Below are 19,821 nucleotides of genomic sequence, written 5' to 3' on the forward strand. Positions count from 1 at the left end.
ATATTATTGCTTCTTATTTTTTATTTTTTGTTCCTTTCCAAAACAAAGGTCCCATCCAATCATGTACTCCTATATCATTTACCCTCTTTTGAAAGCCTTGCCATAATTAATATTCTCTAAAATAATTCTTATTAACTTGGTCTTTCCACCTTTTTTTTTTGTAGCAAATTTGGACACCCCGTGGCTTCCAGTTGAAGACCCATTTTTTGGCTGTCTTTGGAATATTACCATCAATGACAAACATGTGTCTGCCAGGAGAATTTCAGAGGTTCATGGTATAGTGAATTTGCACGGGTGCCCAGAGAAGTGACCCTGCTGTTACAGTTGTGCACACATTGGGCTGTGCCTGCTGAAGAACTGTGTGGATTCCCCTTTGCTGATCAGCATCAGGCTGCTTGTTCTGAACAGCCGGTGAGCAAATGCATCCTCTGGATGTGGACTGGGCCAAAGCAAACGGAAAGTATTTGCTTTGACAAACTTCCTTTTAAATGTTATTGATTTCTGAGGTAATCCGTTGTGCCTTTTGAGATATATGCATATAATTGCATATACCCTCCTGGCCAAATTCTGCTCTTACCCACAAGAGCAGGGACTTGAGTAACTCCAGTGTCTTAATTTTGGAAATTTTCCTTAATGTTGGCTATCTTGAGAGTGAATTTGATCCATTAATATAAAGAATTTTATAAAAATATAAATGACTTTGGATTGTTGCTTATACAGAAATGTACATTGATGTTAAAAGTAATAATAATAATAATAATATAAATGGAGTTTGAAGCACTTTAAGGAGTGAAACTCTGGGGGTTTGTTACAAAGTTAGTAATTGTGGGACCAAAATAAATGCAGTATGTTCCTAAAACCTTTCATTTTCTTGTTTGGTTTTAACCTGGTGGGTTTTTAATGTACTTTTTAGAGGCTGGTAAATCCTGCTTGTTTTGTGCAAGTGTTTCTGTAGGTTTAAGATGCTGATTTGCCTGAATAAGCAGGTACCCATCATCTCTGCATTTCCACTCATCACAATGTTTTTATCTAAAAATCTCAAAAAGAGGGTAATTTTTTTTTGCAATCTTCAGAGCCAGAGAGTCTCTTCCATAGGCTTTTTTTTCCTAATAAAATGAAGAAAAGTTTTATTAAGAATAGCAGCTGCATCTGCTACAATTAGGTAGCTCAAATTACAGGACTAACCCAGCAAAACTGTTTTCTTCAATATTCAAATCTTTGGTTTGTACCTGATTGTGACCCACAGTGGAGGGCAGGGAACACACTTTGCTTTATTCCTCTGAGTAGAGGGCTGGACTGTATAGACTTGACATGGCTTCTTTTTCCACTGTCATTCAGAATCAGAATTTTGATAATGTTTTTTTAATCTCCAATGCCCTGATGCCTTGTTTGGCAAAATGAAAAAAATGAAAAAATTTTCTAACGTTGGTCCTCAGTGTAGGGAGGCATGAAGACAAATTCTCCTTTACTCCTAATGCTCCTACTTTCCACTGCCTCCTTCTCAGTGTACAGTAGTGTGTCGCCAGTGTGTTAGAAATGAGGTGCAAGCTGGACTAATAGAAGCAGATGCCAGATCAATAGCCCTTATTGTTTTGGTCGTTAATCTCTTGTCAAATTTTTGCAGCTTTGCAGGTACTTTGCAGATTTGCAGGGCAGCAAAAGAGCTGTTCAGTCCAAATCTTGTGTTGCTCTCTCTTTTATGGCAACTCTTTCCCTGGCAAATCTGTGTCCATGCAGAGGTTTCTCAAGTGTAAACCAGTTTTGGTGGGAATGGGATGCATGCCAGGGTTGAGGGCTCAGAGGGAGCAGAGGATTGACGTGTAATGGCAGAGCCCTCTCTCTGGAGATGCTCTGCAGAAACATCTTCTCCTGTACAGCAACCTGCCACAGAAACACCCATCAGGTTGGAGGTGATGGGTTCAGAAATCAGATCCTGTGATAGCAACAACTGAATCCTTTCTACTTATAAAAGCTCAAATACTGCTCAAATACTCAGTTGACCAAAACTGTGAAAATACTCAATTCATTTACTGGCCTGAGTTGACACTAAAAGTTTCCAGAAGGAGAAAGGAAGAACAATTAAATTTTATCATGCAATTCTCTAGTAATATTCGCTATCTCATGCTCATCAGATGGATTTGTGAGGCAGATTTTCCCAAATTACAAAAAAAAAAAAGCCTTTTCATTCTTCTCTTACCCCTCCTCAGTAAAACAAAACAAGACAAAACAAAACAAAAAAAGGCAAAGCTTTTTGCATCACAACCTGGAGCCAGTCCTGGATTTCAATTCCCTTCCATTTCATTTCATTTTATCAGAAGTAATTTTAATGCAGAGAAAAAGAAATGAAAAATGTATGAAGACTTCAGTAAATGTATCAGTCAGTAAGTACTAATTCCAATACAGTACTACTTTTGCACAACAAAAAACTGGGAAAGTCTCTTTGGTTTTAAGGTTCTTTGTGATTGTTGGGGTTTTTAAGCCCACAGTTTTTTTCAGCTGTATTGCTTCCACGTTGTTGGGACAATGAAAAAAGCCAACTAGAGTTTCAGGTTCTGTACTTTCACATAGGTAAATCTATATCAGGCTGAGGAACACTTAGTAAAAAGCTTTTTCACAGAATATTTTGAGTTGGAAGGAACCCTCAAGGATCATCAAGTCCAGTGGATGATCTTACATGAGGAAAGAAGTTGTCCTGTTTCAATCGATGAAGAATTTTTATTATTGAAGAAATCCACGTGGACATTGTTTCACAGGATTTTTTGATTGTTAGAAGTAGTAGCTCCAAGACTTTCATCATCAGTGTGGCCATTTGACAATAAGTTGCATGAATTATTTGCCTCTTTTGACTGTAGCATTTCAGGTGTGCCCCCAAAACTAGCAATTCCCATATTAGAATAAAATACTCACACAGGAGAAGCTTTCCCTGTAACATTTTATTCTATTGTCATTTTACTAATCAAATACCATGTTCAGTACACTGAGAGCGCATGGCTAAAAAGCGCACACTCTTTAACATCATGTTAGAATTCTTCTGAATCCCAAATCAATTACACAAGGAGAGGAGAAGATTTCCACTCTAAACTAATCCACATTGGTATTGTTAGCATCAAATCTCTCTCTTGTCCATATAAGTATCAAGGGCAAAGGGTTGTCATCCAGTTAATTTGGCTTAGATTTAATAGGATCATGTTATCTGAGGTGGATGACACCAAGGTCCGTCAGTTTCCATTTATTATAGCTACAAACCACAGCCAGATTATTGGCAGCTGAAAGACAGAAAGCCTAACACTGAGAACTGAGAGCAAATAAAATGAAATAGATCACAGGGCACTGTAGAAGGAAATACACATTCATTGTAGGAAAAAAAGTGTGTATATATAAAAAAGGAAAACAAACTGCCTGTTCGCTGCTTATAAATTACTGTAGCTTAAGTTTCTAAAAACAAAATATTGCAATTAAAATTTTTAACATTCTTTCTTTACCTGAGCTAAGGGTTTGTACTTTTGTCACTGTGGAGATTTCATTTAAAACACAGAGCCATTGACCTTTTACACTGTCAGCAGCAACATGAATTGGGCAAGCTAATTTTCTGTGGTTTGGTAACCACTTCTTTGAGTCATTTGTGAGCCAATTCATTTTAGCTTTCCATCCTCTTTGCCTTTTCATAAGTCCTCCATGAGTACTTTCCATATATGGTATTTTTTAATTATTTGAGGTATTTTCTCCCTTCTCCTTCCTTTCTACCCTTCATAAAATAGCCTTGAAAATGCAGTCTTAGTGAAAACACTGCATTATGGTTTTGTAATGGACTCTTGCCGTGCTTTTTGCCTCTTACCATTCTCTTTGTGGTTTCCTCATCTAAAAAAACCCAAAACCGCCTGCATCTTTCCCTAATGATGTAAGGAAATTTAGGACACAACTTTCTGTAAATCTGTCTGCATTTTCTAAAAATACATTAAATGGACATCCCTTGTAAAAGGGATGTCAAAGGGGTTGGTGCCATAATACAATATTATAGCTTCACTGGAGGCATTAAGGCTGCAAGGCAGAAACATAAACATCCTTTGTACATCTGGCCCAGACATCTTAAAATTGCAAAAGGCTGGTCATTGCCTGAGCTGCAATGAAACACCCTCTAAGTATAAAGAATTGCAAGCAAAATAACCAATGAGTTTTTTGTGTTCTATTTCTCAGTTTAGGGGATCCTCTGTAGCAATGAAACCAAACTATGACCTGTTGCTCATATTGTGGTGTGTCTCCTGCTTTGCAGCTGATAGCATAAGGTCTTTTTTAAACACACTCCTGTTATTACTTTACAACTCAGCCAGTTACTGTGTTTCCTATGGGTTGTTCAAAATGTGAAGCACATGAGACATGTTCCATGAGAAATAGCTTCTTTGTTAAGGTGTCACTCACACAGTGAGAAAGATGGAACACTGCTGCATTATCCACAGAATAAAAAGATAGTTGGCATCATGGCTTTTTGTCTCTGTTCAGTTATATTTAAATTGGGAGCAACAACAGATTTATCCATTGTGTGGGAGCCTATGTCTAAGATTTCTGTCACAGGAGGACTATGCACTGGTAAGAATGAATAATTACATTCATAGTTGTGTCAGTAATTTATAAAATAATATGTATCATGGTTTAGGAATGGTGCTTCACAGTTCAGTGCACCCACTGAGACTCTTCCAAACCACACTGACACTTGCCTGCTCCTCCTTTCCCCTGCCCCTTCCTGGTTCAGCAGAGGAAATTGAAAATTGGAGCAGAAAATGTGAAGATCACAGGTTGAGAAAAGAACAATATACTGGAAACAGCAATGAGATAAGAAAATGAACAGTAATAGCAACAATGTGAATAATGAAGGTATACAGAGGGTGATTCACATGCAGAGATGGTCACTAGGGATCCTCAAGACAATGAACCATGGCAGACAATGCTTTGCCATGTTTTTTTCAATCAGAAGCCCTGTCCCCTATAGAAGCCAGTCCCTTACCCCTGCTCCTGGCAATGAAATGAGGTGAGATGGAATAACCTGTCATTCTCCTTCAGTAATGCTCCCTCAGCTACTGCAAAAAATTAACTCTGACCTGGGCAAAACTAAGGCAATATGGAAAGGAACTGTAAGAATTTCCATCCAGAAAGAATTGTTCAGATCATTTTTTGATGTCTGAAGACATAAAAAAGAAAAACTTTTTAAAAATAGAGAAATAAATTGTTTTGTGTCCAGCCAGCTCTTGCTGACACAGTTTTAATTAACAAGGTTAATTATTAGCATAATAAGCCAAAATCTATCAGCATGAGATACTACTTAATAGAGGAGTTGTATAGCTGGATAATAGCATCTACCATAGTTTTAGATCCTGATTACTTCCTGATCAGAATTACTGTCCTGATACTACAAATCTAGAGAACCAGTCATGTGCCCAGGTACTGACTCCTCTGGCGAGGTCAAGGGTTTCAGCTAATAAAATTTACCTGAGAACGAGGTGTGAGATCAGTAATAAAGTTCTAACTCTTCCTTTTCTGTACTCATTTAAATCAAAAGTAATGACATATCCCCACGGCTATTAACGTAAGCAGTAAAGAAGCAAAAAACACTGAGCAATTCTCCAGGGAAACACCTAAGCATAATCCAAAGTTCACTGGCTTAGTGGAAAGATTGAACCAGTTCACAGGACTTTGGTTCATACACCTTATTAAAACATGCAGTAAATCTTCCCTACTGTTTATAAAAAATGTGTTCTAAGATATTGCCAAGGTTTATGAGAATTGTTACCGCAGATTAAATTTGTTTGTTATGTAATAAAGGGCAGGACACAGTCTCCATAAATCCTAAGATAATCCATCTAATGCAAATATACATAAATGGAAACTTTACACAAACACAAAGGGCATTTGCATCAGCAAGAGGAGTGGATGCAAGGACACCAGGCAGATAAACCATGCTCCCTGAGAAGTGTCACTGGTGAAGGCAGTACTGGGAGGTCTCAGAACACCTCCTGTGAGCCATTCACCCTGGATGCCAAAGCCCCCACTGAGGCTCAGCTGTTTCCTATGCTGCTCAAAATGAAAAGTAACTGCAGTCATCCCACTATGCCTTTACCAGGCCAAAGGGAAAGAAAACTCTTCTGGAAATTTCATTATTCCTGTATGCAGAAGAGTAGTACCAAATTTCGGACTGATTGTTGTATTTAGTCAGATTCTTGTAACTTGATATTGGTATGTTAAAAGAAGGTAATGTTCCCAAAGCAGAGCCACTTAAGAGGACATGTGATCCCTGAATCTATGTATATTGCATTTATCTCAAAAGATAAAACGAATCAACATGACATATATGCTCAGCACAAATTTAATTCGAAACAGACACCACAAAACCACTACTGGTCATTACTGTTATTTAATTAAAATGGAATGAATAGGTTAAATCTTTCAAAGAGACACTGAATGCCATCAAACAGAATAAAGGCCAGGTGCCTGATTGGGATAAATCAACATTACTTTATTGTTCCTGGATTTGAGCAAATAGGAGAAGAGGATCAAGTTGTGTTTGTGTAACTTTATGTGTTTTAAGTGTTTGGGACACAATGCATAGACCTTATGAAAAGGACTTTGCTGCAAAGAGTTAAAATATTACAGTTCCCTTTCTGTGAAAAAATATAAGGGTTTTTTTACCAGTGCAGTTTAAGGGTTAAAAACGAGATACAAGCCTAGAGGACAGATAGAAAGAAAAAGATCTTCTAATTGAAGAAGAAAAGGTATGCAGGAAAAAGCAAGTCTTGGTACTGCTCAGAGAGTACTTACCCTGCCAAGCAAAGTGTCTACAGCAGAGAAGCTGTTAGAAACTGTTGTTAATTTGACTGGACAACTTTATGTTATGTGGTTACCACAAGGAATGCAGCCCCTGACCCTTTGAACCCCAGACTCAGTACCACCCTCCTGGGCTGCTCCTGTGTGGTGGGCATCCAAGGTGTCCCAACCTCTTCTCAGCCCAGAGGAGGGCTGTGGGGCTGAGTGCCTACCTGCACCTCTTCCCCGGAGCTGAGGGGAAAGGCTTTTCTCAGGTTTCCCCTTGTTACTGACCAGATGCTCAGTCTGTGAACTTACAAATCTCTATCTGCAATGGGGAGTTCAGAAAAATGGTCAGCCAGGCTGAGTATATGACAGGAAGGAAAACATCACGAAGCTGCCACTCCTGGCCCTTTTTATTTTGCTCTCTGACCCTTTTTCTTTTGTTTGTTGTACTCAGTATAATGGAAGGGAACATCTGGACTCTAGTGACAGCACCCAAATTTGCATGCATATGGCAGATAATTAAGCACGTGTCTATCTGCAGCTGCAAACAGCAATTAGTCATAAGATAGCTTTGCACACCCCTTCCTGCCTATTCTTCTGTTCCCCTCAGAGGGCCCTCTCACGTGTGCATCTCTGAGAGGCACTGAGTGCTGGCCTCCTTTTTATTTCTGAAGACAGTTGTGCAGCTGAGCTTAAACCCTTCAATATAACTTTGAATAGGATGAACTTCCTCTGATCTATCCATTTCCAGTAGAAACGGCTTTCTGCATAAGACATGATGTGGTGACCCAAATCAAAACATCCGTGCTTATATCCCAGCGTAGCTGAGACTATAAGCAGATTTCATTCCTAGTTCTCTTCTTAGATCTGAGGAAACTGAGCTCTAGAGAGTCACTTCTGACTGCTGATGTTTTGTGTGGCTGACTCTTGCCTCTCTGCAATTGCCCAAGGTAAATATTGCCTTCCCTTCTTCCTGCAGCTATGAAGAAGTTTATAAAGTTTACATTTGCCCTACAGCCTCCACCTCAGGGCCATGAAGGGCATTTTATAACATCTCATTGTACCAAGTAAATAAAATTGTCCTATGCCTGTCTTTTCAAAGAGTCCCCTGGCAATGAAACCATAGATAGCATTTTGTTGCCTAGAACAGGTGTCCTAATTTCTCCTGTGATATAGTTAAATCTTCTAGACAGGTAAAATAGAAGCTGCTTAGCGCTGCAACTATGAGACTAACAGTTTAGTGTAATTTACAAAGCAGAGCAAATTTCTAGCTTATTGAAAACCAAAGACTGCATTGCAAATTCCTAAATTTCAGGCTCCGGCATCATATCTTTTAATGTATCTGCATGCTAAAATGTTATGTAGCAATAGAGTGGGCTTCAGCTGGGGCAGGCTCAAGTTGGAGAAGAAAGGAGTGTGATCAAAGAGACCCCTTGTGCCTCAAGCAGGGATTAGATTCAATGGAATGGCTTCACAATCTGGACAACAGTAATTATTCCATGTGGCTCTTTGCATTTACTCATTGTATGACCCAGCTGCCTGATCAAGCCTTTTGTTGAGGTAAGAGTCTACATAATGCTCTCTGCTGGGGAATTCCTGTGCATGTTTGAAGTAACATTCTTGGGTATAATTTGTGATGTATCCATTGGATTTACTTCTGTGAGAGAATAAAATGTAGTCATTCCCAGCTATAACAAATTCACACAAATTGCAGAATGCATTTACGTCAAGCAGTCATTTGAAAACAAAACTGCAGTTTCAGAAACTTATTAAGGCCTAGAGATCTGTTGGAAAACAAAAGTTTTCCTCTGTATAGATGATATGGTTCTCCTCTGTTTCAGTGGGCAACACCAATGGGGTTTTTTGTGAATGCCCTGTAACACTAATGAAAAAACAACTCTGGTTGGCACCAACAAGCACTGTAACACTGTCACGTGCATCTGCATTTCATGCATAGTTATGCTTACAGGAGCACATTCCACCACCTAATCCAGACAAAAATGTTAAGGCTTTTAGTATTAGGATAGATAAACTCATTATTTTTCACTTGGGAACTCACAGAAAGTTACAAAATACGTAGACCTATTTGATTTCAAGCAAATGGAATGGCTAGACAAACTTGAGTGCCTACGAAATCAGCCAGTAGCACTGGTAACACCCACTTGACTTGAGTAAGACCCATAGCATTGGTGGAGCGCTGTGGTTACTTATCTCACAACTTCAGGTGGACAAAAATAGGTTGTCTACTCTAGGCTATTTTTCTATAATCAGTGGAGGAGGGTTAGTTATCCCCAAACAAAACCATACCCAGACACCATCTCAAACATATGCTGTAAGAACACATGGGAACAGCCAGCCTAGCTCTGGGCTCCAAGCAAGAAACCCACTGGACTTATTCCCTGAAGATGGATGGGCACTTCATTATACTTTAGTCCTCAGGAATACTCAGCCTACCAACTATAGAAATATCATTGGTAGTATTGTGCAGGCCACAGAGAGAAGAAAAGAACAAGCCACAGGAAATTATCACCTGCTTCCAATTACAGGGAAAATTTGACATTATAAACGCTTTTTTCACTCATCCTTTTCAATACTGAGTCACCCAGACATAGCATGGTTAGCTTCTGGCATCTCCCTATGATGAACTACTTTTTTCTGTTCTTTTTATAATTTGAAGCTAGAGAATCTAAGAAGAAAACATAGGTTGAACCCAAATGAAAGGCACATAAAAAGATATGAAATAGAAGGTGTATTTAGGTGTGCTTGTATACTACAACCCCTCCAAATGTAGGTGAGTGCAAGGGCTATCAAAATGAAAGGAATGGAAAATAAAACAGGGCAATGGTTGCTGGATGAATTGCAGTAGAAAATAGCATTTGAGAAGAAATGCTAATGAACTGAAAAATGGGAAAGTGCACTGAAAGAATAGAAGATTGTTTCTCCTTGTGCTGTAGATGAGCTCTGAAGAAATGGCCTGCAGTAAAAGCACAGCTTTTGGCACTTCATTACCCTGGTTATTACCATGCATAACTCATAATGGCTAAAATTATGCGACTCAGTTTAAAGTACTTGCCTTGTACGTAGCTCTCAGCCTCACAAAACATGTTTGTAGAACAATTAATTGTGAGTCAGTACAGGATAAGTCACCCAATGTATGGTTTTAAAAAGCACTGCACTTTCAGAAAGCTGTGTGTGCTTTCAGAATCCAAATACACTTTCAAAAAGAGAAGAGTTATTAAATTTGATACTAAGCTGTTACTTTAATAAAAATCTTGTTGCAAGTTAAGATTTGTAAGTTACTCCTGTGGTTACTATTACACACTCAGAATCTTGGCTTTGATGTCTCCCTTTATCTGCAATGCAGTGTTTTGCTTGCAGAGCTCCCACTTCCTATAGTGGGAACTGATTCTGGTAGTCACTGCTTTGAGGAATCTATAATTGTAAGAAGAGTGTTTACCAATTCACATACCTTGATTAACAAGTGTCCAAATAGGAACATATTATAAATTAATGTGTACAGAATATGTATGCCAAATAAATGGCCCGAGTTTCCAGAAGGAAGTGGAAGAATGGAAAACCTAATGGTAAGCAAAAAGAGAAATCACTTTCTGTTGTAGCAAAGAGGAATTCAGCTGCATGCTGCTTATTTCATTAAGGACCAGGAGGTAACACGTACATTCCTGGGTTTGCTAATTTCCTTACAGAACTGTCAGTTCAGAGTCTACTTGGTCAAGCAACAGCTCCCAGTCTCTTAAATTCTCTTTAAATGTTGGCTACAGAAAATAATCTCACCAAATGACAAGAATATACTTTTTATGTCTGCTTTACAGTCTTACACTTCAAAATGTGAAGAATCTTACATTCATATCAACTTGCATCTCATTCACTTAAATTAATGTTCATGACTATAGAACAACAAATTAAGGCAAAGACTAGAATGAAAATTATTTATGCATGTGGCTTTATTTAGTTGTTGTCTCCAGATAATGCTGTAACCTGAGTGAATCTAAATATACATACTTCCTGAGTACACCCTTAAAAGATGAACCCTTCACTTCAGGTTTATACAAATAGACACAATAACTTTTCTTGCAAATTAAATGGTTTTCTAAATTAAATGGTACAACTAGTTTTTTTCTTGAGTGAGCAGCAAAAGTTGTCAGACCAAAACACGTTTCACAGATGAAAAGCTAGTATCCAGAAATAAAAACTTTGATATCTGAGGTAGCATCTGTCTCTCAATATGGTTTCTAGGTTTTTTTCTGACTTGTGATATATGCTGCAGATCATACTGCTTCTTTTAAAAGTCAGTTGCCACCTCTATGTGTGCAAGCCTCAGAGAAGAGTTTTGTAAAGAACGCTGTGCTCCAGAAGACATGATTAAACTCCCAAAACATAAGGAAGTGAACTAACTGGAGACAAAGGCATCAGTAGCTAAGTAGGTGTAAATGCAAAGGAAGGAGCTCAGTATCTTTGTAGGTATGGTTTGTATGCACCCTGCTGACAGAGCTGCTCAAATGAACATGTCCTATGTGGTCTATGCCAGTGACAGGAAGTCAAAATGCTTTAGTGCAAGGCAGTTGTAGGTCACCAAATATCTTGATGTAGCATAGCCACCAATGTTGATGCACAAAATTATTGGGTATTACAATCCCATCAAGAGATATGAGAACCAATGCATGGACAATTTAAGTGGCTTGATGAAAGGCATTAGAGAAGCAAGTTCCTTCATATGTGACTGATGTATGACTCTCAGAGGACAGTGGTTTCCTAGACCATGAAGTAGTACTCCCATCTAAAAGTTTACAGAAAATGTGAAAACAGGACAAAAGGGACATCTGCACAACTCATTGTTTACAGTTTTCACTAATGCCAGGAGTGGGAGATTCACAACTCTACTGTGGCTGCTTCATAACCTCCCACTGAGTTCTCATCTGCCTTCATGGGTTATACCCAACCATCAGCCCACCAGGCCTTTTGTTCTCATGCCTTTCTTTCTGTTCACCTCAACTACTGGGCATTGCAGTTGTGACTTTCACAGCAATGAGTGTAAAGCTAGGTCTTAGTCTCCTCTAGATGATTACCTGGACGATCTGACTACATAAACTTGTGTTTCATGACAGAAAAAAAGGTGTCACCATTGGGGTCAGCTGACATTTTTGTCACTAGAATTTTAAACAAAAGATTTCCCACTTTAAGTCTAGGAACAAAAAGAGGGGCAAGAAATGTAGATTTCAAAACTGAAAAACAAATGTTATGCCTAATGGCCAAAATAAATCCTCTGTAGCTCAATTCGTTGAATGGCCTTTCCGTTTCTGTAGTGAAAGACTACAGAAAAAAGAAAATGAAAACTGTTGAAATGCTACCTATAGAACACATATAATGCCAAAAGTCCCAAATGGAAGTAGAGAAGTACAAATGTTGCTGACAAGTGTTCTTTAAATAGTCTCAGTTCAAATCACATTATGCATCAAGCTGCTTGACACCTGTGAGAAAATACTTACTGCTAAAATAGTGAAAGAAAAATAAGCCTTAGTAACATATTCTCTTTATTATGTTCCAAACAATTCAAAATATGTTTTACCAGGAGTTTTGATTACTGTAAGTGACAAAGACTGGGGAGAGCACTAACACAAAGGGTGTTTATTGAGGCTGATATGTTTGCCACAGGTTATCTATGGCCTTACTGATTAGTTGCTCCTCATCACAAACTTGAAACCTCATTATCTGGGTAAATGATTTGTTGACAAATGCTATACATATAGTTAGATACTTGTGCATGTATATAGAGGAACATATAGAAAAAGACCTTCACAAATGCAACTGGTCTGTGAAGTGGCTTCATGCACAAATGAATAATGCAGGAAAACTGGAGGGCCCCTCCAAAGTAGATCAGCAAAAATGATTAGAGGTTTAAAATTTATGACCTGCTTGTGAAAGGTCAAAGTTGCTATTTGTTGTAAAAATTGAAAGACTAATAGGGCCTCAATCAAGAGCCCATAATGTAGAAACAAGGGTATTGAGTGAGACAAATAATGTTTATATGCTCCAGTTTGGGCAAAACATCCTACCTCACCTTCCATACACAAAACCACTGAGCTCACCTGTGTTAATTTGCCACTAACCCCCTGCATCTATAAGAAAGATGCATACAATCGTTTTCCTTGTTCAGTTGAGCAAGAATATGAGGGAAATTAATATACAGGCTCTTCATACTCAAAGTATTTAAAGGACAATCAGAAAAAGATTTTTCTTTTATCATTTAGATTAATTTGTTCTGACTCTCCAGAAAGGACTGGGCTAGAACTGGTGGATTTCTGGTGATTCCTTTGGGCTTTAAATTTCCTGCTGTGTGGCAATACAGAGCAGGTATTTTTATAACCAAATGCAGATCTGAACTCTGTAGGAAGTCATTCCTCTGAAAGTAAAGCATTTTGAACTGGCTCTTAAAAATTCAAGTGGCATGATTATTTTGAGTGGAAGTCTTTCCAATTAATTTTTGTAAAACAGGACAGCATGTGGCTGCTGCCTGAACAGAGCAGCTGTTAGTATTTAATACTTGTGTACTCCTTTGTTTTCTCTGGAACTGTGTGCATATGTTTGGCTATTAGCACATTCTGGAAAAAAATTCCAACACTAAAAAGCTCTGTTATTTAGCATTCTTTATATAGCAAAAATTATACACCTTTATATGCTTCAGTAAAAATAGCTCAGTGTGACTGCATATCAATTTGTCCCATTATATGACTGATTATACATTGGGTCCAGAGCAACCATGTGTGGGTAAAAATAAACATTATCCAATACAACTAAATATGAGGAAAAAATATTGCCCTTACTTGCTCAGTCTCATCTTTCATTCTCCTTTTCGAATTTCCAAGAACTTTACCTACTCTGACCAGCCCTCTTTGTCATTTCTTTGTGCAGAAGTGATGCAGCACGGTCTGTGTTACAGACTAAATGAGAGCAGCCACAAATTTGTGCTCAGGAGACCAGGACTAAAAGATCAGTCGCCTTCTTCCTATCCGATAGCTCACCATGCACAAAAGGCATCCTGAAAAAAAAGAAGGAAACAAAAGGCAGAGAAAACAGAAAACTTGTGAGAGGAAGGAGTACTTTATTCTGAAGTAAGGCCCCCTGCAAAGAAGTAGTGGTTATTCTTCTTACTGTTATTACTGTAACTCTCTTTAATTAAAAGAAAAGGTCAGAGGTCTAATTTTCAGTATCCTTGGAATACTTTGGATGAAGGGACTCATTGAGCCTGTTCTGTTTTACCAGGGCATGTATGCATATTCCTTGTCTATTGACAGAACAGACAAGTCGTTTCATGTGTGTGTCCTCAGGCAGGGTTTAGCCCTCAAAAGGACAATGCTTATTAATCGGGAAATGTCAAGAGCCAGCTCTGAAGATTAGCTTGGCTTTGTAGTATTGCTTAGTTGCTGTGCTGTATGGAAAATGCATGATGATAACCGATGTAGTGCTCACCACTCATAAATATTTAAGTGACAAGACACAATAGACAGGCATCTTTATTGTTCAAGATCAGAGGTACATTGTGAGCCACAAAGCATAAGAATAAGCCACTTTAGCTACTTTAAAAGTACATTTCCTTAGAAATGTACTTGCAAACTTATTTCTTTCTTCCCATATTCAAAAAGGGAAAATCTCCCCATTTATATATTCACTAGCCATTACTGGCAGTCACTGATGCCCCTTCTGATGGTTTGGAATAGATGGCTGTACTTTGAATTGCAACACCCCTTCATAGCCAACAATAGGACTGCATCTGATATTGAACTAGAATAGCAAATCCTCAAAAGGAGTTCAAAATTACAGAAGTAGATTCTGCAGGTTTGTGTCTGAGATTCAAAATCTTTATGATTTTAATAATTATTTCCAGCATGTTACATTCATACACAGTCACATTTTCTGCAACACAGAGGAAAAAAGTTAATTCCATCCTGAAGGATTTTTCTTCTCTCTACTGAAATGAGCAGTGATTCTAACTTAAATGCTGATTATCAAGTATTCTAAATCAACTACTGAAATTTCATTGCCATCTTAAAAACTATAAATTGTACTGGGCTTATTGAGGTGTTTCAGGACAGAGGTAGAGCTTTGGAACAATATAGGTAAAGAGAAACCAAGCAAATCAGATTTAGGGCACTCTGAGACAGAAACAAGGGGTTAGGTTGCTGCATCCAGACACAGTGGAGAAGAGCCCTGAGACAAGTTGGACCTAATTACAGACTATGAAAACGATGTTAAAGAAAATACAAGTATAGGCCTGCCCTTGGTTTTAACTCTCTTCTCTCTCATGCTTTAGATAAATCAATATGCATTTCTGTAATAATTTATTTCCTGCTACTTCAACTTCTGCTATTCTCTGTTGTTTATGAGTAGGGCTAAATTCCAGTTAGACTGTGGAGGAAAAGCATCAGTATTTTTTACTCAGGGACCAGTGTATGATGACTAGCAGGACTTTTCCCTGTCAGAAGCACTAAGACAGGGCAGAAACTTGGAAAACTTATCAGAGGGAAGAGTATTCAAAGGTACAGGCTGTCTTGAACTACAACAGCAGTGTTGTGTAAAGGGGCTGTAACACCACCACAATTCTGTATCCCATACGGGATGTGAACATTGTGGTCACTTTACCCTTCATTTATCTAACAGCTTCTGGGAAGCTAGAGTAAAGATCTTGGAAATTTCAGGCCAGTTAATTTCTTAAAAGTACAATTCTTACTCACCAGTAACTTCATTGTCCTTGAGTAATTACAAATCAGTTGCCTCAACCCTTTTTCATGAAAGGTAACAGGCCACAGCAGCACAGGTTATTAAACACAGCCCTGAAGGGATCTGTGAGGTGAGAGGAAAGCCAGCCACCGACTGACCCCTCTGCTGAAATTGTTGGCTGGTGACTGCCTATTTTGCTGGTGATGGCATGGAATTTTAAAAACCAAACAAACACAAAAAACCTCAAGAAAAATGCTTAGAGTGTTGTTAGACTGCGAAGTCAATGTAAGCTTTGATTAGCACGTATGTAGTCTTGTTCACTGTGGTTTCCTCACTCCCTTGGCCGTTTTTAGCAGGATGAATCAGCGGTACCACATCCTCCATGTGAATCTAACTAATTGTAACCATCACAAGACCTCATCTGCTGTTACAGGGCAGGGAGACCTACAGCTCTGCTGACTTCCAATCCAATTCTGCAGGAAAACAAGGTTGCAGTGCAGATCACAACGACATGTGAGCTATAAAACTGCTGCTGCTCAGCTGATGAAGTCAAACTGCATGTGTCAACTCCCTTCATTAAGGAAGGTGTGTTCAACGTGTTACTTTTCTACTTCAACAGCTGAAGTGCAGTTTCATTCTGCCATTTTTTTCCTGTTCACTTATAACTGTGTTTCTGTAGAGTTGATTCAGCTATTCACATCTTGAGTTTGAAAATTAATAGCTAGCTGCCGGGTACTTATAAAAGCATTTGTTACAGAAGACAAATTATCAGTGCCAGCCCTCAGGGAGGTCTGGAGCAACTGGGTACTTGAAAGAAGATCTCAGAAGAATTCTGTCTTCTTCTGCATGGGACCCAAACCTGCAGGAACCACACAGCCCTGCTATGCTATTATTCAAACACAGGGGCAAGGAAATAAGAGTGTAGCATTGGAGAAATGGTGTAGGTGTTGCACAAACGACTTGGCTCTTTGCTGCTCTTCAGAAACAGTACTTGGAGGTAGGAGTTAGCCTATGACAAGTTTTCAGGGAATCCACAAAAAGATTCATTGCCTCTTGATTGATTACATCTGATACAGGGAAAGGATATATTAAAGTGCTCCACCATGAACCCCTGCCCACAGAATCCTGCCTGGCAGATAATATTAAAGGAGTAATTGTTTTCATTTGGAATGCAGTGTCTTGAAACAGAGGGCCTGAAACAGAGAATAAGGGTTGTGCCACAGCAACCTGCAATTTCCTTTTAGTGAGGTTGCTTGCATTTCTGGAGTCCAAATTTCACAAATAACCTGTAAATACATTGGAGAACATGCTGCACCCTAGTCATGCTGTGCTGACTTTCTAGAAGCCCTTTAGGATTTCTAGGCTGTGTAGATCATGCTGTTTTGGAGATGTGCATTGTAACAGATGATGTGTCCTCTTTAAACGCCCCGAGTGTCCAGCCCCACTCAGTAAAACAGAGGGGCTCGCAATCAGCCAAAGGACTCGATTCACACCTGACAGATTGCAGAAGCCTCCTGGCATTAGGCAATCTACACATTTCAAAAACTGTTGTTTCAAGAAGTTATTGGTACCGAGTATTCCCCGAGGGGGTGGTAGCGAATCCCACAAGGCATGCACGGAAATATGGCAACTTGATTCACAGGAAAACAGACGTTTTGTTTGACAAACCGAAAAGGAGTTGCTACTAAAAGCAGTGTTTGGTCCCATTCTTGTGTATGCTACCAAGGGCAAGTGGGGGAATTCTGAACCTTAAATTTCTCTCAAGAGCAGGTGAAGCACTCTTCTAGCTGTCAGGAAGTAAGATCAGGTTGTTGGTATTAGCCTTTGTATTCACCTAAATTTAAACAAAGCAAAGAAAGCCTCTTCTTGTTAAGAAGGATGAAAACAATATGGGTGTATTTTCAGTGTCCAGGTACTTGGCCATTTTGGATTTGAATGGATATATTTACACAAGCTCACCCATCTTGTTCTTTGAAACGCTTGCCAGACTAGCTTGTATCTGAACCAAACTTGCAAATAGTGATTTTTGCTGTCAGCATCACAGGTATGTTCACATTGCTAATCATGAAGGTATGTGTCAAGAGATATGGAGCAAATTCCTAGAAACCCTGGTTTCCCAGACTTGCACTGAGGAGATCACAAAGTCACGGTTGTATGAAAGAAGAACTTTTACTCTTTGTTCTAGTGACTGCAGTCACTGAGTAAAATCACTAATTAAAAAAAAAAAAAAAAAAATAGAAAAAAGAAAAATCAATTCTCTGGAAATGGAAAGCTGCGTTATCAGAGGAGGACTTTGGACTTCTCTTCTTCACACTCTAGGGCTGGCTGCATCCCCAGCTGCTACAACCCATCCATTAAAAACCGCAGTGGATTTTGCAAGAAGCCACAGGATTGTGAAGAGCCCACCTGAGGGCAGGAGGGTGGGTGGCAGCCACCTGTGCCTGTGCGGTGCCTGCCAGCACTGCAAGGTGGGGCGTGAGGATGGGGAGGGAAGGGTGGCACATGGAGGCAGGGGCAGGTCCCCACATGGACACCCCTAAGCCAGGCATCAGTGCCCGCCTCTCTCCCGCTGGTGCTCGCTGTGCTGTCCCCAGAGCCGGGACAGCCACAGGCAGAGCCAGCAGTGCCCTGGCAGCCAGGAGGGCCAAGCGTGTCCTGGGGACATCAGGCACAGGCGGACAAGGGAGGGATTGTCCTGCTCTGCTCTGCACTGGGGCTGGCTCACCTCGAGTGCTGGGGGCAGGTTTGGTCACCACAACGTAAGAAAGACATTAAACTATTAGCGTGTCCAAAGGAGGGTACAAAGTGAAGGGTGTGAAGTAGAAGCCATATGAGGAGTGGCTGAAGTCACTTCGCTGGTTCAGCCCGGAGGAGACTGAGGGGTGGCCTCGGTGCATCTTCAACATGCCCGCGAAGGGAAGCAGAGGGACAGGTACTGATCTCTTGTCTGTGGAGAGCAGTGACAGGACTCGAGGGAACGAAGCTGTGACAAGAGAGGTTTAGATTGAATATTATAAAAAATTCTTCACTGAAAGAGTGATTGGGCACTGGAACCCTCTGCCCAGGGAGGTGGTGGAGTCACCATCCCTGGATGTGTTTAAAAAAAAGACTGGACGTGGCACTCAGTGCCATGGTTTAGTTAATGAGGAGGTGTTAGGTCACAGGTTGGACTTGATGATCTCAAAGGTCTTTTCCAACCTAGTTCATTCTGTGATTTTGTGAAGAGTTCTTCACCCAGACAGTGTTTGAGAACTGGAACAGGCTCTGCAGAGAAGTGGTCACAGCACCAAACCTGTCAGAGTTAAAGAAGTCTTTGGACAATGCCCTCAAGCGCATAGTGAGATTTCTGGGGTGTCTGTGCAGGGACAGGAGCTGAACTCGAAGACCCTCGTGCATCCCTTCCAAACCCAGACAGACAGCAATTCCGCGAAAGGCGGCTGAAGGCTCTGCGGTCTGTGCCGTCAGCGCAGCCCCGCCGCTGCAGGAGCCGCCCCGCAGCCGCGGCGCCCCCGGCCCCTCACCCGGCGCCGGCCCCGCGCCTGCGCGGCCTCGTGGCGGCGCCTGCGCGCTGGGGCGCGGGGCAGGCGCCGCCGCTTTCGGAGCGTTTGCGGGCGCGGAGCGGCTGCGGCACCGCTGAGTTCGCACCTCCGCGGGCACCGGGCGCTCGCGGCTCCTCCCGCAGGCACGCCGAGGCAGCACCAGGCTGTTCAGGAAGGGGTGGGTGGGTAGGCAGTTGGGTAGGTAGGTACGTAGGTAGGTAGGAAGGAAGGTAGGGGAGAGTCGGCTGGGTCCCGCTGCCTCCTCATCGTCATGGCCGGCTCGGAGCAGCGGGAGGACGGGGACGCGCCGCTGCCCATCGAGGATTCAGAGCTGGCGCTGGCCGGCATTAACATGCTGCTGAACAACGGCTTCCGCGAGTCGGACCAGCTCTTCAAGAAATACAGGTCAGTCCCGGCCGCCCCTCCGCCGACCGCTGCCCGGGCCCCTTCCCGCGGCGCGGCTCCCTCCGCCCCCGCGGGCGGGAGGGGAGTGGGCAGCGGGGCCATGGGGCGCGCAGGGGGCCATGCCCTGGGCAGCCTCGCCTTGCCCCGGGCAGCTTCGCCCTGCCCGGCCCCTCGGAGCGGGAAGGGTTGCTGCTGCCGGTCGCTGCCTCGCTCAGCGCTCTCATGGGGAAGGAACACGCGTGTTTCACAGAATCACAGAATGGGTCAGGTTGGAAGGGGCCGCAGTGAGTCATCTGGTCCTACCACCCAGCTCAAGCAGGGTCGTCCTAGAGCACATGGCACAAGA

At 41.2% G+C, this 19,821-nt stretch overlaps 2 protein-coding genes across 2 annotated transcripts in view; both read left to right on the forward strand.

Moving 5' to 3' along the window:
- LAMA3 (laminin subunit alpha 3) overlaps window positions 1–4,478 on the forward strand; it is a 110,287-nt gene extending 105,809 nt beyond the window's left edge. Inside the window, exon 77 of the mRNA XM_088174029.1 lies at window positions 165–4,478. Coding sequence (XP_088030155.1) covers window positions 165–310 — 146 coding nt within the window. The 3' untranslated portion in view covers window positions 311–4,478. The remainder of the gene's footprint in view (window positions 1–164) is intronic.
- Window positions 4,479–19,132: 14,654 nt separating this feature from the next.
- Window positions 19,133–19,821, forward strand: part of TTC39C (tetratricopeptide repeat domain 39C) — a 37,692-nt gene continuing 37,003 nt past the window's right edge. The window contains exon 1 of the mRNA XM_014871313.2: window positions 19,133–19,475. Within this exon, the coding sequence (XP_014726799.1) occupies window positions 19,342–19,475 (134 nt within the window). The 5' untranslated portion in view covers window positions 19,133–19,341. The remainder of the gene's footprint in view (window positions 19,476–19,821) is intronic.

Source organism: Sturnus vulgaris, chromosome 1 (genome assembly GCF_052056855.1).
Source record: "Sturnus vulgaris isolate bStuVul1 chromosome 1, bStuVul1.hap1, whole genome shotgun sequence".
In the NCBI taxonomy this organism is placed as follows: Eukaryota; Metazoa; Chordata; class Aves; order Passeriformes; family Sturnidae; genus Sturnus; species Sturnus vulgaris.